The 17,761-nt window shown below is 42.9% G+C and overlaps 2 protein-coding genes across 2 annotated transcripts in view; both read right to left on the reverse strand.

The window, feature by feature from the left end:
* The window catches only part of LOC118207245 (formin-F), a 33,181-nt gene extending 32,018 nt beyond the window's left edge, over positions 1-1,163 (reverse strand). The window contains exon 1 of the mRNA XM_035380625.1: positions 927-1,163. Within this exon, the coding sequence (XP_035236516.1) occupies positions 927-1,043 (117 nt within the window). The 5' untranslated portion in view covers positions 1,044-1,163. The remainder of the gene's footprint in view (positions 1-926) is intronic.
* On the reverse strand, positions 1,114-14,779 carry LOC118208000. Its single transcript, XM_035382240.1, has 8 exons — positions 14,469-14,779; positions 11,853-11,966; positions 9,879-9,950; positions 8,033-8,206; positions 7,751-7,908; positions 3,270-3,470; positions 1,268-1,488; positions 1,114-1,163 (listed from the first exon to the last, which is right to left on the reverse strand). The coding sequence occupies exons 1-8, from the start codon at positions 14,499-14,501 to the stop codon at positions 1,114-1,116; spliced, it is 1,023 nt and encodes a 340-aa protein (XP_035238131.1). The 5' UTR covers positions 14,502-14,779.
* Positions 14,780-17,761: the final 2,982 nt, after the last annotated feature.

The raw sequence follows: 17,761 nt of genomic DNA on the forward strand, positions 1-17,761 counted from the left end.
CAATGTCCTCCTGTCCACAAACAATCAAACACTGCTTATTATGGAGAGGCAAGCATGCTATCATTTATTAGCAAAATTTTCTCTGGGAATAACTTTCCTTTAGGAATTAAATAACTTTCCTTTATAAAATAAACAGTTAGCCTACATGCTAAGCAACCATTCCAATATAACCACAATGAGGTTTGTTCTTCATTTTGAAAACCCTTAACCTGTAAAACGGCGGTGTAGCGTAATAGGGAAGTGACCTAATGGTCGCAGGTTCGATTCCCTGGTAGAACACCTGTTGAACCACAAAGCAAGGTACATAACCTGCATTGCTTCAGTACACATCCAGCTGTATAAATGGATGCAATGTAAATGCTATGTAAAAATATTGTAAGTCACTCTAGATAAGTCTGCTAAATGCCTGGTCTGTTTTTTTAACCTCTTGCACATTTATCACTTAGGCTGGCACACTTGCAGAAGAAGCCAGAAAATTCACAACTCATGCTTAACACGGTTAAGCACAGAGTATGGTGAATTTGACTCTGTATGTGAATTGTGAATTAAATCTGCTGCACTAGTGGTTACAACTATAGACGACACACAGTACCTAGGCATGTCTGGTATATCTTGATTTCACTCTATCAGGCCACTGTTGTTTATTAAGTCATTCATAAGTGCTTACCGTTATTTATGTAATTCTGCCATTTACTCTGTGCAATTCATTTCGCTGTATTGTTATCAATATGATTGCTGATACTTTGCAATATGTATTTACTATAAGCCACTTGCATTTTATTATAATAAAAGTATATAAGTATAATAATAATAATAATAATAAGTAGTAGTAGTAGTAGTAGCAGCAGTAGTAGTAATAGTAGTAGCAGTAGTAGTAGTAGTAGTAGTAGTAGTAATAGTAGTCGTAGTAGTAGTAGCAGTATTACTTTTTCTTGTGGTACCAGGTCCCAGTGAAAAGCTTTGGTCCTCTTGGATATGGGTTCCATGCTGAATTTTGGGGACAGCAGGGGTGGCGGGAGCGGGGGTGGTGGCGGCGGCACCATGCTAAAGTGTGGCACGAACCCAACAGGTTTCGGGACGAGCAGCGCAGGCGGGGACAAGGGTCCATCATCATCATGGCAACCCCCCGGCACCGTGTCCTCTGCCCACCCCCTCCCCCCGTCCTCCACACGTCCCCTCCCCCCATCCTCCACGCGTCCCCTCCCCCCATCCTCCACGCGTCCCCTCCCCCCGTCCTCCGTGTGTCCCCTCCCCTCATCCTCCGTGCGTCCCCTCCCCTCATCCTCCGTGCGCCTCCTCCCCAGGACCCCCTCTCCACTGCTCCCCCGCCCCGCCGGCTGCTGGATGACCTCATAAACGCTCAGGCTGTCTGCCTGTGACCTGCGCTTCCACTCCAGACACAGCCTGTCGATCGCCCGCACCCACTCGTCCCTCTCCTTCTTCACGGCGTCGGTGCTCTTCACCTGATCCGTCACCGGCACCCGGAACCTGGGGAGACAGCAGGAGGCTCACCAATCTGGCAACCGGAATTTTAATACGATCTCAGCGCGCTAGCTGTTAGCGCTCTGTGACGTGCAGCTGCTGAACACGCCGGCTCCTCACCATCTGGCCCGCAGGCACGAGACTTGGAACCACGCTAAAAACCAGCAACGGAAAATCACAGAAATTTTAAGACCAGATTTTGTTCTACAATTAGGACTGTTTTAGGATGGCACATAACTCCTTCCACAAAATTTATTGAACAAAAGCTCAATTTCAGCGGGAGACGTGCTGTCAGAGCAACAATAAAGCCATTATTATATAGTTATATCATAAAGAGGACTGGAGCCTTTTTTTGTACATGTGAAACACTCTAACACTCTCCTGCCTTGAACTGTTTTAAAAGCAGCTGTCAAAACGGTGGAATTGTATTAATTTCTCTGACAACGTTCCTGTTCAAATTTTCAGCCCACTCAAGCATTTACATACTTGGATTTTCTTTACACAAGTGTTCCTGCCAGTACACACGTCCTGCTTAAATTTGAAATATAATTTGTTTTCCCCCTGAGAAAATATATCACTGCATACTGTAGCATAGCATTTCTGTTTCATGTTCCACAGCTGGTGCTGCATCATTGAGCTTTAGCATTATCAGAAACATTAAGCTACTATTTCTTTGACTTCCACATTTTGGTGACTACCACCCAAAGCAGAAAGCACCATCCTCTCATATTTCTTCTTTTCTATCCCTCTGTCTGAACCAGTTTATCACAGATCATGCTCCTCTACTCCATTATGAGACAGAAATAAGCAGAAGTAACCTTCTGCCTCACAGCGGAACACCTTGCTCCAAGCACAGGAAACAATGACATCTATTTCCAAGTCCCCAGTTTACCTGAGAATAATGGTACACAGAAATGGAACACACTACCACTGAAAATTTACGTTATTCTCAATACTTTAGCAAATTCTGTAGCTAGCAAAATGTCCTAAGTGCTAAATATTACAAAAGCATATCTCATTATTGAAGCAGAATCTGTTTTTCCCTAACTGTAAATCATGATAACTGTCCATAACTTAATTACACAGTAAAACGTTCAGAGTTAAATCAACTCTTAGAGTGTACTATTGGCCTCAAATGTACTCTTTTACAGTTGAATTAACACTGGACATTTTACAGTGTATATGGCTGACAAACCTACCTCATCCATTTTAGGTTACACAGTGCAAGGATCACAAGAACTTCACTAAAACAATTCAGACTCAATCTAAATGACTCCAAATTCTAAAGAGATAGAAGATTATGAAGATTGTGTTGTGTTGTGCTGGATTGTTCGGTATTTTATTGTACTGTATATTTTGCGAAAGGTGTCACTAACTGGTACTTGTTCTTGTTGTATTTTATAGTATTCTATTGTGCTGTAATCTATTGTGTTGTATTTTGTAGTATTGTTTTGTGTTGTATTTTGTTTTGTTGTAATGTGTTGTGTTGTGTTTTGTTGTAGTGTGTTGTGTTGTATTGCGCTATATTGAATTGTGTTATATAGTGTGGGGTTGTACTGCATTGTGTTGTATTTTTTGTGTTGTATTGTATTGTATTTTGTTGTATTGTATTCAATTGTGCTGCGTTGTATTGTCGTATTTTGTAGCATTATGTTATATTGTGTTGTGTTTCATCGTATTGTTTCACATTTTGTTGTATTATGCTGTATTGTGTTGTGTTGTATTGTATTTTGTTGTATTGTGTTGTGTTTTGTTGTACTGCAGGTTTTGCAAACAGTGTCACTCACAGGTACTCGTTCTTCTCGGTGAGCATTGTGAAGGTGTCACAGCTCCGCGGCGTCTCCACACTGGCGCTGCCGTCAGAGAAATGGATGATCACAGGCGAGGGCGAGGGCAAGCCAAAGGGGGCGAGGCCATCAATGTCACCAGTCTCCCGCTGGCCACAGGGGACCAAGGTCATCTCTGCCTGGTGGAGCTGAGCCATATACCTAAACAGTCACAGGAGGGGTGGGGGGTCAAGGTCACTCACTGACACAGATACCCCGCTCAGGACTGCTGGGTCACTGAAGAATACTGATACAGCTCATAGACTGCTATGTCTTTTCACATGGCCACACAGCACATAGTGACAGACATACAATGGCATTCTCTATTCGCTGCTCTGGACATTTAGCACTAAAAAAAACACCTCACAATTAGTCCTGATTGCATAAGTCAGTTGCACAAGTTCATTGTTATTTAGGTACCTGTGCTGGTTACCAAACAGTTGCTAAACTTCAAGAGTCTACACTAGAGGTGTCCAATCTTATTGGAAAAGGGACAGTGTTAGCGCAGGTTTTTGTTTTAGCCCAGCACTTTGACATCTGATTCTATTTATTAAGGTCTTGATTGAGTTGAATCGAGGTGTCGCAGTGTTTGGCTAAAACAAAAGTCAGCCCTTTACGGATAAGATTGGACACCCCTGGTCTAGAGGGCCACCTGGAGGATAACTGCTGAAGTTCAGCCTGACAGCCCAGATGGTCACATGCTCAATATTTTTCTCTGCACCCCGACAACGAGGAACAATGTTTTAGGAAACGGGTTTAAATGCATCGTGGGATAGAAGCATCCCTTCGATAAAACCTGCACACTAACGAAGCACTACATTACAACTTAGGCTACAGGGAAACATACATTGGGATTTGGGGTGTCGATTTGGACAGATTAATATCTTGCACAGCTACACAGGCAAACCTTCCTAACAGTGAAAATGTACCTGCAATATTTTGGATTCTGCTTTAAAACAACCATAACACACTGCACACTGTATCGTACACTAGACAGCACACTGCACAGCGTAAACACTGCAAACTCAACACTGCACCAGATTAACATGAAAATTCAATGCAGTGATTTTGACACGCCCATGCACACCGTATACTCTGTGTGTGTACATATCTGAACACAAATACTTTAATGTTTTTTAGATGCAGGTAAAATTTAAAACACACCCGCAGAAATAAAACACACATTCAAATAATATGAAAAAAGACATGACATATCATGTCATATCTGCTTTAATGTTAGACATAAAAATACGACAAGAATATAGATGAAAATAGATACAATTGTTTAAGGATTGTCAAAAATCTGTTCTTAAAGAGTTCAAATATGCAATTGTTTGAATCGTGCCAAATAAAAATGAATGAATTCCACCCTTAAACAAAATATTAGGACACAATTTGCCTTTAAATGCCGAGAAAGGCCACCTGGAACAGTCCTTGGAAACAAACGTATTTAAATGTACGGCTCAGTTCTGCTTTTGTCACAACCTCGTTCTGCTTTTTCAGAACGTTCACAGAAAAACCCTCCAGGGGGACATGTGTCTCTTTGTTAGCTGTCACCAGGCCATATGTTTGCAGAAGTATGTCCCTGACGTGCGCGAAGTAAAAATAGGAACGCCGAGAGACAAGCTGGGGAGAATGCAGAAAGCCTGGGGGCGTGGCCCGGTACGATCAGCAGCCTGAGCCCTGGGGAGAATGCAGAAAGCCTGGGGGCGTGGCCCGGTACGATCAGCAGCCTGAGCCCTAGGGAGAATGCAGAAAGTCTGGGGGCGTGGCCCGGTACGATCAGCAGCCTGAGCCCTAGGGAGAATGCAGAAAGCCTGGGGGCGTGGCCCGGTACGATCAGCAGCCTGAGCCCTGCGGAGAATGCAGAAAGTCTGGGGGCGTGGCCCGGTACGATCAGCAGCCTGAGCCCTAGGGAGAATGCAGAAAGTCTGGGGGCGTGGCCCGGTACGATCAGCAGCCTGAGCCCTGGGGAGAATGCAGAAAGTCTGGGGGCGTGGCCCGGTACGATCAGCAGCCTGAGCCCTAGGGAGAATGCAGAAAGTCTGGGGGCGTGGCCCGGTACGATCAGCAGCCTGAGCCCTGGGGAGAATGCAGAAAGCCTGGAGGCGTGGCCCGGTACGGTCAGCAGCCTGAGCCCTGGGGAGAATGCAGAAAGCCTGGGGGCGTGGCCCGATACGATCAGCAGCCTGAGCCCTGGGGAGAATGCAGAAAGCCTGGAGGCGTGGCCCGGTACGATCAGCAGCCTGAGCCCTGGGGAGAATGCAGAAAGTCTGGGGGCGTGGCCCGGTACGATCAGCAGCCTGAGCCCTAGGGAGAATGCAGAAAGCCTGGGGGCGTGGCCCGGTACGATCAGCAGCCTGAGCCCTGGGGAGAATGCAGAAAGCCTGGAGGCGTGGCCCGGTACGATCAGCAGCCTGAGCCCTGGGGAGAATGCAGAAAGCCTGGGGGCGTGGCCCGATACGATCAGCAGCCTGAGCCCTGGGGAGAATGCAGAAAGCCTGGGGGCGTGGCCCGGTACGATCAGCAGCCTGAGCCCTGGGGAGAATGCAGAAAGCCTGGGGGCGTGGCCCGATACGATCAGCAGCCTGAGCCCTGGGGAGAATGCAGAAAGCCTGGGGGCGTGGCCCGGTACGATCAGCAGCCTGAGCCCTAGGGAGAATGCAGAAAGTCTGGGGGCGTGGCCCGGTACGATCAGCAGCCTGAGCCCTAGGGAGAATGCAGAAAGCCTGGGGGCGTGGCCCGGTACGATCAGCAGCCTGAGCCCTGCGGAGAATGCAGAAAGCCTGGGGGCGTGGCCCGGTACGATCAGCAGCCTGAGCCCTAGGGAGAATGCAGAAAGTCTGGGGGCGTGGCCCGGTACGATCAGCAGCCTGAGCCCTAGGGAGAATGCAGAAAGTCTGGGGGCGTGGCCCGGTACGATCAGCAGCCTGAGCCCTGGGGAGAATGCAGAAAGTCTGGGGGCGTGGCCCGGTACGATCAGCAGCCTGAGCCCTAGGGAGAATGCAGAAAGCCTGGGGGCGTGGCCCGACACGATCAGCAGCCTGAGCCCTGGGGAGAATGCAGAAAGCCTGGAGGCGTGGCCCGGTACGATCAGCAGCCTGAGCCCTGGGGAGAATGCAGAAAGTCTGGGGGCGTGGCCCGGTACGATCAGCAGCCTGAGCCCTAGGGAGAATGCAGAAAGTCTGGGGGCGTGGCCCGGTACGATCAGCAGCCTGAGCCCTAGGGAGAATGCAGAAAGCCTGGGGGCGTGGCCCGGTACGATCAGCAGCCTGAGCCCTGGGGAGAATGCAGAAAGCCTGGAGGCGTGGCCCGGTACGATCAGCAGCCTGAGCCCTGGGGAGAATGCAGAAAGCCTGGGGGCGTGGCCCGGTACGATCAGCAGCCTGAGCCCTGGGGAGAATGCAGAAAGCCTGGGGGCGTGGCCCGATACGATCAGCAGCCTGAGCCCTGGGGAGAATGCAGAAAGCCTGGGGGCGTGGCCCGATACGATCAGCAGCCTGAGCCCTGGGGAGAATGCAGAAAGCCTGGGGGCGTGGCCCGATACGATCAGCAGCCTGAGCCCTGGGGAGAATGCAGAAAGCCTGGGGGCGTGGCCCGATACGATCAGCAGCCTGAGCCTTTTTTCAGTCCCATTTTCATTTCCTTCTTGAAAAAAATAAAACCCTATTGTGATACCTGCATTCCGGCCCTCCATTTTGATTAACTTACACAGACAATAAACCAAACACTTTAAGTGCTGGGGCTCCCCCGAGTACATGGCAGCCCTTCTAAATCATGATGTCATCATATCATGGATCTATACAAAATACCTTAAGTACAATCTATGTAAGAAAAATCTATTTTGTAAAATATAAATATGTAATAATTACAGCGATCACAATATAACAGACTGTGTAAATCTGTATAGAGCCTCTGTGTAAAGAATTTTTTTTTCTGTGGCTTTCAGATATAAAAGTGAACTAAAATATATATTTTTTTAAATAATATTTTTAAAAATATGTAGTCTGAAAATGTATATATATATATATGTATATATATATATATATATATATATACATATACATATACACATACACACATGCACACACACACACTGCATTTCCAGAAGTACATGGACAGCTCTTCTACTTAATGGTTTTGGCTATTTCAGCCACACCCACTGCTAACAGGTGCACAAAATGAAGCATACAGCCAAGTCATTGACTTTTAACGTGGCACTCTTATAGGATGCCACCTTTCCAACAAGTCAGTTCCTCAAACGTCTGCCCTGCTAGAGCTGCCCCAGTGAACTGAAAGTGCAGTTATTGTGAAGTGAAAACATATAGGAGCAACAACAGGGGGATGGGGTGTCATATAATGTCAAATATAATGTTACAGATTGCACATAGAGATAATAGGGAGGAAAGAAGAACAAGAGGATGAAGGAGGTATCTGCGTACTTCACCCATCTGAATGAGGCCAGCCCCCCTCTCTGTAGATATAACTGGCCTTCCCGAATGCTCTCGGTGACCGGAGCCGGCTTGGACACCTCTGCGCTGGTGTGCACCGGCACCTCGTAGATGTTTCCGTATATTATTTTATGAACCAGCTCCATAATCTGGAACCAAAGAAAACAGTGCCGTGTCACTTAGACAGTCAGCTCCGGCTCAGGAGGTTCACTCAAACTCACATACCCCCTCACACACTCTTACAATCTAAGCCGCACGCACGCACATGATCACCTTCTGTTTGTCCTCCACAGAGGCGGCCTCCAGCTCGTAGTCGTGTCTTCCCCAGAAGGACACGGAGAATCTGGTCCCCACCGCATCATCACAGCTCTTCACAGAGGCGAACGGGAGCTGCCGTTTGATTATTCCTTTCTCAATGCTGCACATCACCTTCGTGTTAAAGTCAATCTGAAAGAGGACACATAAAGGCCATACAGGTTCAGAAGATTCAGCCGCCTACATAGAAATAGTTCAAAATAGCTTGTGGCTCCTGTTCCTGGTGATCTACCATCCTGTAGGTTTTCACAAGCACCCTAACAAACGATTAACTCAACAGCAAGAGATCTCATTGAGCTGATTATTAGTATAATCATGTGTGGCAAATTGGGGTTGAAATGAAAACCTTTATGATGGCAGATCTCCAGGAACAGGGTTGTGATCCACTGACCAAACTAAAGCTTCAACACAACTTCTCACTATTCCTACTCAATATTCCCAATTTTTATTTATGCTTGAGTTTGTGAAATTAATTTATGTAGTGAATGCACTGGTGTTTTCATTTACTTTACAAGCTTTAATTTCAATTCTAGGTTCTATTCAGTGCTTTCTCTTCTCCAGAGATTGTCAGGAGCAAATCTCATCCACAAAACTGGCTATAGGTTGTAATGTTTTTCCTATTCCTTCTGGAGAGACACTCATCCTAGAACGTTCTGGAAACTCTATTCTGGTTAATTGATTGATTGATTGATTGGTTGATTGATTGATCTGATTGATTGATCTGTAAAGTTTTTCAGAATGTTGTGTGACTGCCAACTTTTCTCAAATTCATTTTTACATTTTAAGTGTTTATTTGCAGGTAAGACGTGTGGACTGCGAGTGGTGAATTCGGGAAATGCACATGCAGACATTTTACCAAATGCAGACACTATTAGCATGGGTTAATAAGCAAGCTCTTTTCCCAGAAATCAAATTCTACAATATAACCACATGTCAAATATACTGTTACGTATATTTTGTACATCATTGGCTAGGCCATTGAACACATATGCACGCGAAATGACAATTGGCAGAATAGTTTTCTGTGATATTGGCGACAGATTTTTTTTAGCCAAAATAAAATGAAAACACTTAAAAATAATGTTGGTGTCCGTTTCGACCATAATCGTTGAGGACCCCTACCCTTCAGTTCCCCAGGGACTTCTGTAACAAATTAGTTATCGATTTTACCATCCTCCCCCCAAGAAACCCCCAAATCATATTTTAGATATTGCAAAAGGAAAAGTCAGACATTTTCTGTGATTTCAGGCCATTGTACGGCAGCATATAACGTTACTGTTTTGTTGTGTGCTTGTGTTAACATGTTGCATTGTTACAAAGAACAGAAATATGACAGCTTTATATGTATGATGTTGTTTACTGAACCGCTGTCAAAACTACACTTCACCGGGGAACAGGTAAAAAAAGAACAGGAAAATGCAGGAAAAATATGAACCTGAACTTCCAGAAACATCAAATGAGGTGAAAAAGAAACTCCCTGCTGGAATGACAAAACCCAAACAGTCATGAAAAAAAAAACTCCCCAGCGGGAAGAAGTCTCGGGGGAACCCTTCCTCCCCATCTGGTGTCAGTAGTTAAAAGTGAAGCTACACGGTAATAGGGACTCATGTACAGTGAGGGCGGGTGCATGTGTCTGCAGTCTAGCATAGCTGTGAAAGAACGGCTTCCTGGCTGTGGGTATTCAGCAGTTCTGCTTACCACCCTCCAGCCACTCGCATTTCACAAGGGAATGAAGAGACCTGCCTGTTGTCGCTTTGTGGGAAAAAGAACCAGAGATGAATCCCCAAGGAACCCAGTAACTCACCTGCAGGATGCGCTTCTGCCATCTGTACCGGTTGTACTTGTAGACGCTGAAATTATACTGGGAGTTCTCCTCCTGGAATGGATAGCACAGCCGTATTTAAAAGAAAGAATTGTCTCAAATATCAGGCTACCTGGACTGTATCCGGAAAAAAACATCAAAGGCCAATTAAATTAAACTGGATGCACCTCGCAATGCCATAAGTTTGAAAGTTAGTCATTTACTAAATCATGAACATACACACCTAATGCAAAAATGCTGTTTTTTCCCAAATAATACTAATAATTTGCCTTTGGTTGTTAATAACTCAATGTTCCTCAATGGACCACTGGTGCAAAAAGTAAAATATCATGTGATGTGTCATGTGATTTCAGGCTATTTTGAGCAAAAACCTAGGACAAAAAATAGTTGCCATTTTAAGTAAACACCATTAAAACACAGCTGTATCATCTGCTATACAGAAGGCATATAATTGCACCATTGTCAATCATACTCATTCTACATATCATCATGGAAATTTTGGGGCTGTTCTAAGGAAGGGTGAAACACACACACTCATAAAAGGTGCCCTTTGTTTCCAGTGCTGGCTCATCTACACACTGTTTCATTAATGCCAGACTTGTAGTTCCTCATTCAAATCCAAAAACCCTTTTCCTCAAAAATAATAGGTTTCTTATTCAGGTAATACCTGAATACTGATCCACTGTATTGAGATACAGAGTGATACTATATGCTGGTTGTAGTGTAAACATTGTTTATTGGGGGGCTATCAAGCAAATGACTAGTCAGCATACAATGCCAATACAACTCAATTTGTTCCCCATAGCAACCCTATACCAACAGGTTTCTCTAACTCTAATATCCGAATGCAGAGCATTGGCTCAGGGGAATTATTCCTGGTATCTCCCCAAGTCTAGACAGGCGACCCTCTCCGCACTGAAATGCACACTTGGTAGCGGGATCATGCTGCATTTTAGGACCCCCAAGCCATTATGAGGACGGCTGCATGTGAATTACAGTGAGCCGGAGACCATTTGCAATTTGTATTTCTGTGTTTTACTGAACTTTCCAATATTGAATGCTCTGTTTTAAAAATAATCATAAATTGGCTACATAATGTTTAAAAATCAAGTTACAAGTGTGAAAGGGTCAACCCAAAGCCCAAAGAGAATTAGCACTGCTTGCCTCAAAAGAATGAGGTCATCGACAACATGAATCAGGGTTGCCAGAGTAGGGATTTTTCTCATATAGCAGGGAAATCTGCATGAGTTACACTTTTTAAGAAGTGATGTATTACAAACATTGTTAGGTGTGGAATTTTATAAAATTATTTATGGGAAAGCCATTTTGCATAGGAGCCTACTGACAATGGAGGTTTTGTGTAAGTCAAAGGCATACGGCAGCATTTCCCTTGAATCAACCATCCATGGAGCACCCCTGTGTATGCTGGGTTCTTGCCAACCTTATTTGTAATTCCTGAAATACAAAGAGCTGTTTATATTTCTAGAATTACACTTTCTGTATATACTTTTTTATTTTAATGTCTAATGAGGGATGCTTTATTATCTTAATGCCACATTATGTCAGATATAAACAGAATAAATTTTCTGCACTAGCTTACGGACTTAATCAGCCACATCAGTCCCCAGACAACTGATGCTTTCATTGTCTGTAATGTACTGTGGCACTAAATGCTGAAAGTGTGGACAAATGGTCATTGGGTACGGCTATGTTTTCAATAAATAATCTTAATTAATTAATAGATTGGTTAGAATGCAAACCAAGGAGACACAGGGGTTCTCCACCCAGGGGTTCCTCATACCAGAGTAGGGAACCCCTACAGTGAGTGAATGTAGACTGCTGACTGAACCGGGCTTGTGATCTACGGCGACTGAGTGCTCTGTGCAGCACAAACCGCTGACCGCGAGCCCCCCAGTGCAACAGACCACGCCGCTGTCTGACGTAGCGCTGCGTTACCTCCGCTCTCCGCCGCCCGCCCGTCTCTCTCCGGGCCTGTTTCAGGGCATCCTCGATGGTCAGCTCTCCACTCTTCACCTTGTTCATGATGCTCAGCTGCATCTCGTTGCTCAGCTGAGGGATGGAATAAGTCAAAGTTGGTCCCGAGCCATTCGGACGCGCTTCAAAAGCACCGCGGCACAAAACGGTTGACCTGCATGTGACATCCAGCCAAATCTCGCTTCCCTGATATTTTGTGTGACCCTGAACAGATTAAGGTCTGTGCTAGCTTGCCATGGGCTGCTGTTAAGGGGAACTTTGTTTATTACCAAAAACAGACTATTCACCACTACCCTCCCCCCCTCCACCATCCCTCAGGACAGATTGTTTTATTAAGTTCCTCTTTAAACTGTAAACCACAGGTTATGCTGGCCTCTAATATAAACCTGTGTAAAAATTAAGAAGATGCCAGCAATTACTCACTGTGTCTTCTGCTATAATTCGTCACTGATGTGTTGCAATGCCACCAGTGAAGAGTTTTGTTCTCATCACTTGGTATATTTTCTACTTAAAAGCAGTGCTTCCATGTCTATACCTGGGATTGGCAAGGAGGGCTGTATCGGTTTCTGGATTTAATTCCAATTTCTGCTTTTAATAATGAAATTGGTCCAATCAATTTTGTGATCTGACATTTTTGCTAAATTCATTGGTAAGCTCATTTTAAGCCCAGCTGATAGCTGGTATTATCTCTCTCTGTGAGACATTTTTACTGCAGTTTATTCTAGAAGAAAAGCACCCTTAGCATTAAGCTAACTTCCAGTTTCCATAGTTTTTGTTCCACCTGAGCACTTCATAAACAAGGGGATTTCTGACCTGTGCATGACATTGTTTGAACTTAATCAACTTCACGTTTTTGTTAAGTTATTCTAAAAGCAGTTTTGGAATAACTTAACACGTTGGGTGCTCACATATGATTATTGGACAGTATTTGTTTTTGAACATGTGATTACTTTGTAAGAGAACACTGGTTTGTATTCTACTCTGTCAAAGTCTTGATGGAATAAATTTATCAATTCTAGTTGTTGGACTGTGTTTGCTGAAAAGGTACAAGACACTTTTTTAATTTAATTAGTGGTTCGATTTAAGGGTTGTAGGCCTTGTCCCATTTTCGTTAAGCAATGGTTTTAAACTTCAAAAAGGATGGATACACCAGTTCATTCCATGCTCCATTTAGTAAAGGTTACAGCTGAGGTGAGGAAAAGAAGCAATGTGACTTCCGTGAAAGTTCAGCAAGTAAAAATGGCTGTGTCCAAACATGTACGAAGGTAAAAACAGACATACAGCCATTTTGTGCAGAAAACTAGTGTTGCGGCCAGCGTGCAACTCTGAAATGCAGGATGAAATGATTTTTCTCCCACCCACTGAAAAAAGCTAAATACAGGGGTTGGACAAAATAACATAAACAGCATGAAAACATGAAAAACAACTTCAATGTTGAACTAAATCAGAATTACAAGGGCAACTACACAGGTGAGTCATATTAAAATGAATGCCATGCAGTATGGGTCAGCTGTCAAAGAACCTGATTATCAGCACTTTGCTATGTGAATTTCCAAAGCAACACTGCAACGAGACCAAATAATCGGCTCCTGAATTGGAGATGCATCAGTCACAAAACTGCAAAATTATTTTATGGAGCAAGAGGGATGGCATCACCAATTATGACAATATATTCCAAACACACAGCTGGGCAAAGAGGAACAGTGGTCACAAGCCAAAGCCCTTAACGACAGTGAAAGACTGACACCTCAAAGGATGGCTGCTCAACACTTCAGAATTACGCATCAGAAATGCACTGAATCCACTTCTGTCACACGGTCAAAAACTGTACATTGTGAGATTCACAAAGCTGGTATTTATGGCAGGGCAATCATTTGGAAACTTCTTGTATCCAAGGCTAATACACAAAAAGCATAGCCTGGTGTGAGGAGCTCAAAATGTAGGCCAGTGAACAATATAGAAAAGTAATATAGTCTGATGAGTCATCTTTAACTCCTTTTTCCTGCATCTGGCCATAACATCATTTGGGGAATTCCCGGAGTGTAAGTTTCCCTCAGAGAACTGGAGGCTTCCTTCCGTCCTACTACCTACAGTACAGAACTTGTATGACAGCATTCCAAGAAGGACTGAACCTGTTCTGAACTCACTTTTCACTGGCTAGTTAATATTCATGTATTGTTAGCCGTTTTAATGATTTTGTCCAACTCCTGTATAAATGTATAAAATTCATAAGGTTAACTTGGCTCAAGAGAAATATTTATCTAGTGACTTTTATTAAGACTTAAGACTATCGGACTTCATGTGGTAAAGTTATTCATTCTGCCATCACAGTGATCTGAACCTATTGTACCTTTATTATAATTCTGAATATAACGTGGCACCTGCTGAATGTGTTGAACGAATTTTGATCAAAACGTTTTTTTTTTTCTGATACAAAAAGCAAAATTAACACACTATCTATTCATAAATGTCTACCATAAACGCCAAACTGGTATACACGTACTCGTTTGTTACGTTATTGATATAAGTCAGATTAGTATTATTGGCTTTTAACGATAATCAATGTCCGGTTCCTACCTGCGGAATGTTTCTGAGGAGTTTGTTATCCATGATTTTGGAACTCTCGCTCAGTGCATGCAGAGCCTGACCAACTCCTCACTGAATCTAGTAGCCACTTTTGTTTTGCAGCTGTTAACGTTCCGGTTTCTGAAGTATTCTGACTGAATGCTATAGGTTTCTTATCCGCACGCGGCAGCAGAGCACACCTTTAGCTTGGCCGTCAGTCAACTTCCTCAATCAGGTTAACAGAAATACTAGAACCGAAAAGAAGAAAATCACGTTCTAACCGGCCTCGCGTAATTACGCAGCACACAAAGCAAATGCGATAAGATCAGTTCCCTTCAGTTAAATGGAGCCCGAACATGCGCATAACCTCTAATCAGCATTGATGCAACGTTCCTGCTGCAGAGAAACGGCAATGGACACGGTGCCGCTGCACGGGGGCGCATGTCTCCGTGACCATAGTCTCATTTAAGTGGGTAACTAAATAGCCTGCTAGTGGATTTGGATAACTCAGTTCTCCTGCACTGCCAGCAGAGGTCAATGTTGGTCTAAAAAGTGAAGCCTTTCAATCTCATACAGTAAATTCTGTGGGGCATTAATAGGAGCATTTGGAAGTTCGATCGCGCTAAATCAGTACTGTAGTTAATTGGTCGGAAATTCAATCAATTTACCCCGAATATCAGTGTAAAAAATGTTGACAGCCCAACACGCGATTAACATAAAGTCTGGTGCAAGCTTGATGTGCCTCAGTTATGTGATTATGTGTGTGATCCCTACTGAAAATTCCCGTTTTGACCAGCCGAAACTGGTCAGGATGATTTATGATGTGTTTTTCACACTTTTAGCTGATCAATCAGCTGACCAGACTATATAGTCAGCCAGACCACCAGTTGACCACCAGCTTACCATCTTAATCAGCTTTGACAAGCTTTGTCCAGCAAGACACCAGCTTTGACCAGCCACAGACCAGCTAGAAGTGTCACAGACATAGCTTAAGCCATCTTAAACCAGCTGGTCTTCACTGGAATTTTTAGCAGGGATTATACCCGTTTTTGCCACCCTAATACAAAGTGACTGCATTGTCACAAAATAGATGCAGTACAGGTGTTTTAGGTGTAATTTTCTGGCCTTTAGTTGTGAAAGCCATGGTCCTAAACCATTATGTTTGTGTTGCCCAAGTTAATATTGTTTTACTTATTTTTATTATGTACACAATGAGTTCAAGGCTTGTTCTTTTAAAATATTATAAATGATAGCAGTGGGAATCCTGTCAATCACGCATTAAACATTTACTTGAAAAAAACTTTACTTAAAAAAACTTACAGATATCGACATTTTGATGTCCAGATGATTAAAATGTGTCCAGACATTTAAAAAACTCGTGCAAGCTTTGATTTATTTCGTGACCCAAAAATTAGTTAGAAAAAAAATATTGTCTTCACACACACATATAACCACATTATAACTGAAATTCTATTTTGCTCACCATTTCTGAATTACACCAAGTGTATTATTTTTTCTATAATTACCATAACATGTGTTTGAGTAAACAGTGTTATTTGAAGTAAACGCAATGCTTACTTGTTAATCGGTTCACATACAGCTTCATTGTGTTTGAATTTGGTGTTTAAAGTTCCCCTGAGACTCATTAGAAAAAAGTTTCAATATTTCAGTTTTTAAATCTTTTCACATAATACCGTCTTGGATGACAAAAACATGCTGCAGTGAAAATACTGTATTTTTAAATATATTATTTTTATTGACCATCGCTTGTAGTGCAGATTTCAGCATTTTAGTATGTATGATTCTTCATTAAGGCCAGAGGCTCATGTGCCCGACAGGGGAAGAAATAAATTGAGGATAAGACAGCAGAGAGTAGTCCTACGTGTTTGATGCCGGAGTCATGTTTTGTTTTGTTTTTTTTTTTTTGTTTTTTTTTTTTTGTATTTATGGCAGGGCAATCATTTGGAAACTTCTTGTATCCAAGGCTAATACACAAAAAGCATAGCCTGGTGTGACAGCAGAGAGTAGTCCTACGTGTTTGATGCCGGAGTCATGTTTTGTTTTTTTTTTGTTTTGTTTTTTTGTAATTCACCTTGCGCATTCTCTCTGCTCCACAAGCAGGTTTTCCTAATTGTGCGTGTGTTAACTGCATTGTTGGAGGTGTGCACATCTGAAATTAACGAGAGGGTTCCCAGGGGGATCCAGCTGGGTTTGCTGTTCCTTATGTAGAGGTGGTGTTATGAGCAAGAATTAAAGTGAACTCTGGATTTTAATGCCCGGCAGGTGCAGCAGAGATCATGTGACAATGCTCTCTGGCCACACTCTCTGTGCGGGGATTTCCTGTGTGTCGAGAAACATAAGATGCGGACTTCCTTCAAACATTTTCTCTTGGGAAAAGGAAATCCCCCATACATACAGTGAGTAAGTCTGAACTGCTCTTTGCTCTCTCAACCAAGAGTGCAGACAGTTTGATAAAAGAGCCACAGATGAACAAGAGCAAAACTGTGTTTCTCACTCCATTTGTCATTCAGAATTCTTCTGTAATAAAAAGTGTATTATTATTATTACAACTTTATAGAACGCTTTTCATACAAATTATCAAGTAGCTCACAGTGCTTTACAAAAAAGTTAATATACAAAACATTATGGTAAAATACATACACAGACCTGTGTTCAATCAACATTTGCCCTTAACTTTGACTTACAAGTAAAGACAAGTTGTATACATTCTCAATTTGCCAAGTTGGTTTTGGTGATTGCTGAACACAAATCAAACACAGATCAAATTTTTTTGTGTTTAACTGTTAGTCAAAGGGAAAATATTGACTGAATCTAAGCCAAAATCCAATGTGTTGATTAAAGATAAAATAATTGTTGATTAAATAATAAACAGAAAAAGAAAGGAAACTCAACAATAATTACATTAAATCCATTTTAAAGAAGTGTTTTTCGTTGAGAGTTAAAATTAGGAACAGAGGACACTTCTCTTATTTTTTGTGGCAAGCAGTTCCATAATTTTGGTATACACAGAAGAAGGGGGGAGGGGGGGGGGAAGGTTATTTTGCTGACCAACATCAGTTGTTTGTTAACAAATGAAAGCCATTGTTGAAAATGTCATTAACTACATGACATGGTGACTGACTCATAATGAGACCATCAAATTCAATATTCAGAAGAACATTTCTGGGAACAGCAGGTGCAAATATTCTAATTCTAGTTCTAATGGGTGTAAAAAAATATTATTTTTTTAAAATTTAAATCAAAAGTACCTTGGGACCATTAAAAAAGGGGGAATGAAAGAGGGA

This window comes from Anguilla anguilla, chromosome 11 (genome assembly GCF_013347855.1).
Source record: "Anguilla anguilla isolate fAngAng1 chromosome 11, fAngAng1.pri, whole genome shotgun sequence".
Taxonomy (NCBI): domain Eukaryota; kingdom Metazoa; phylum Chordata; class Actinopteri; order Anguilliformes; family Anguillidae; genus Anguilla; species Anguilla anguilla.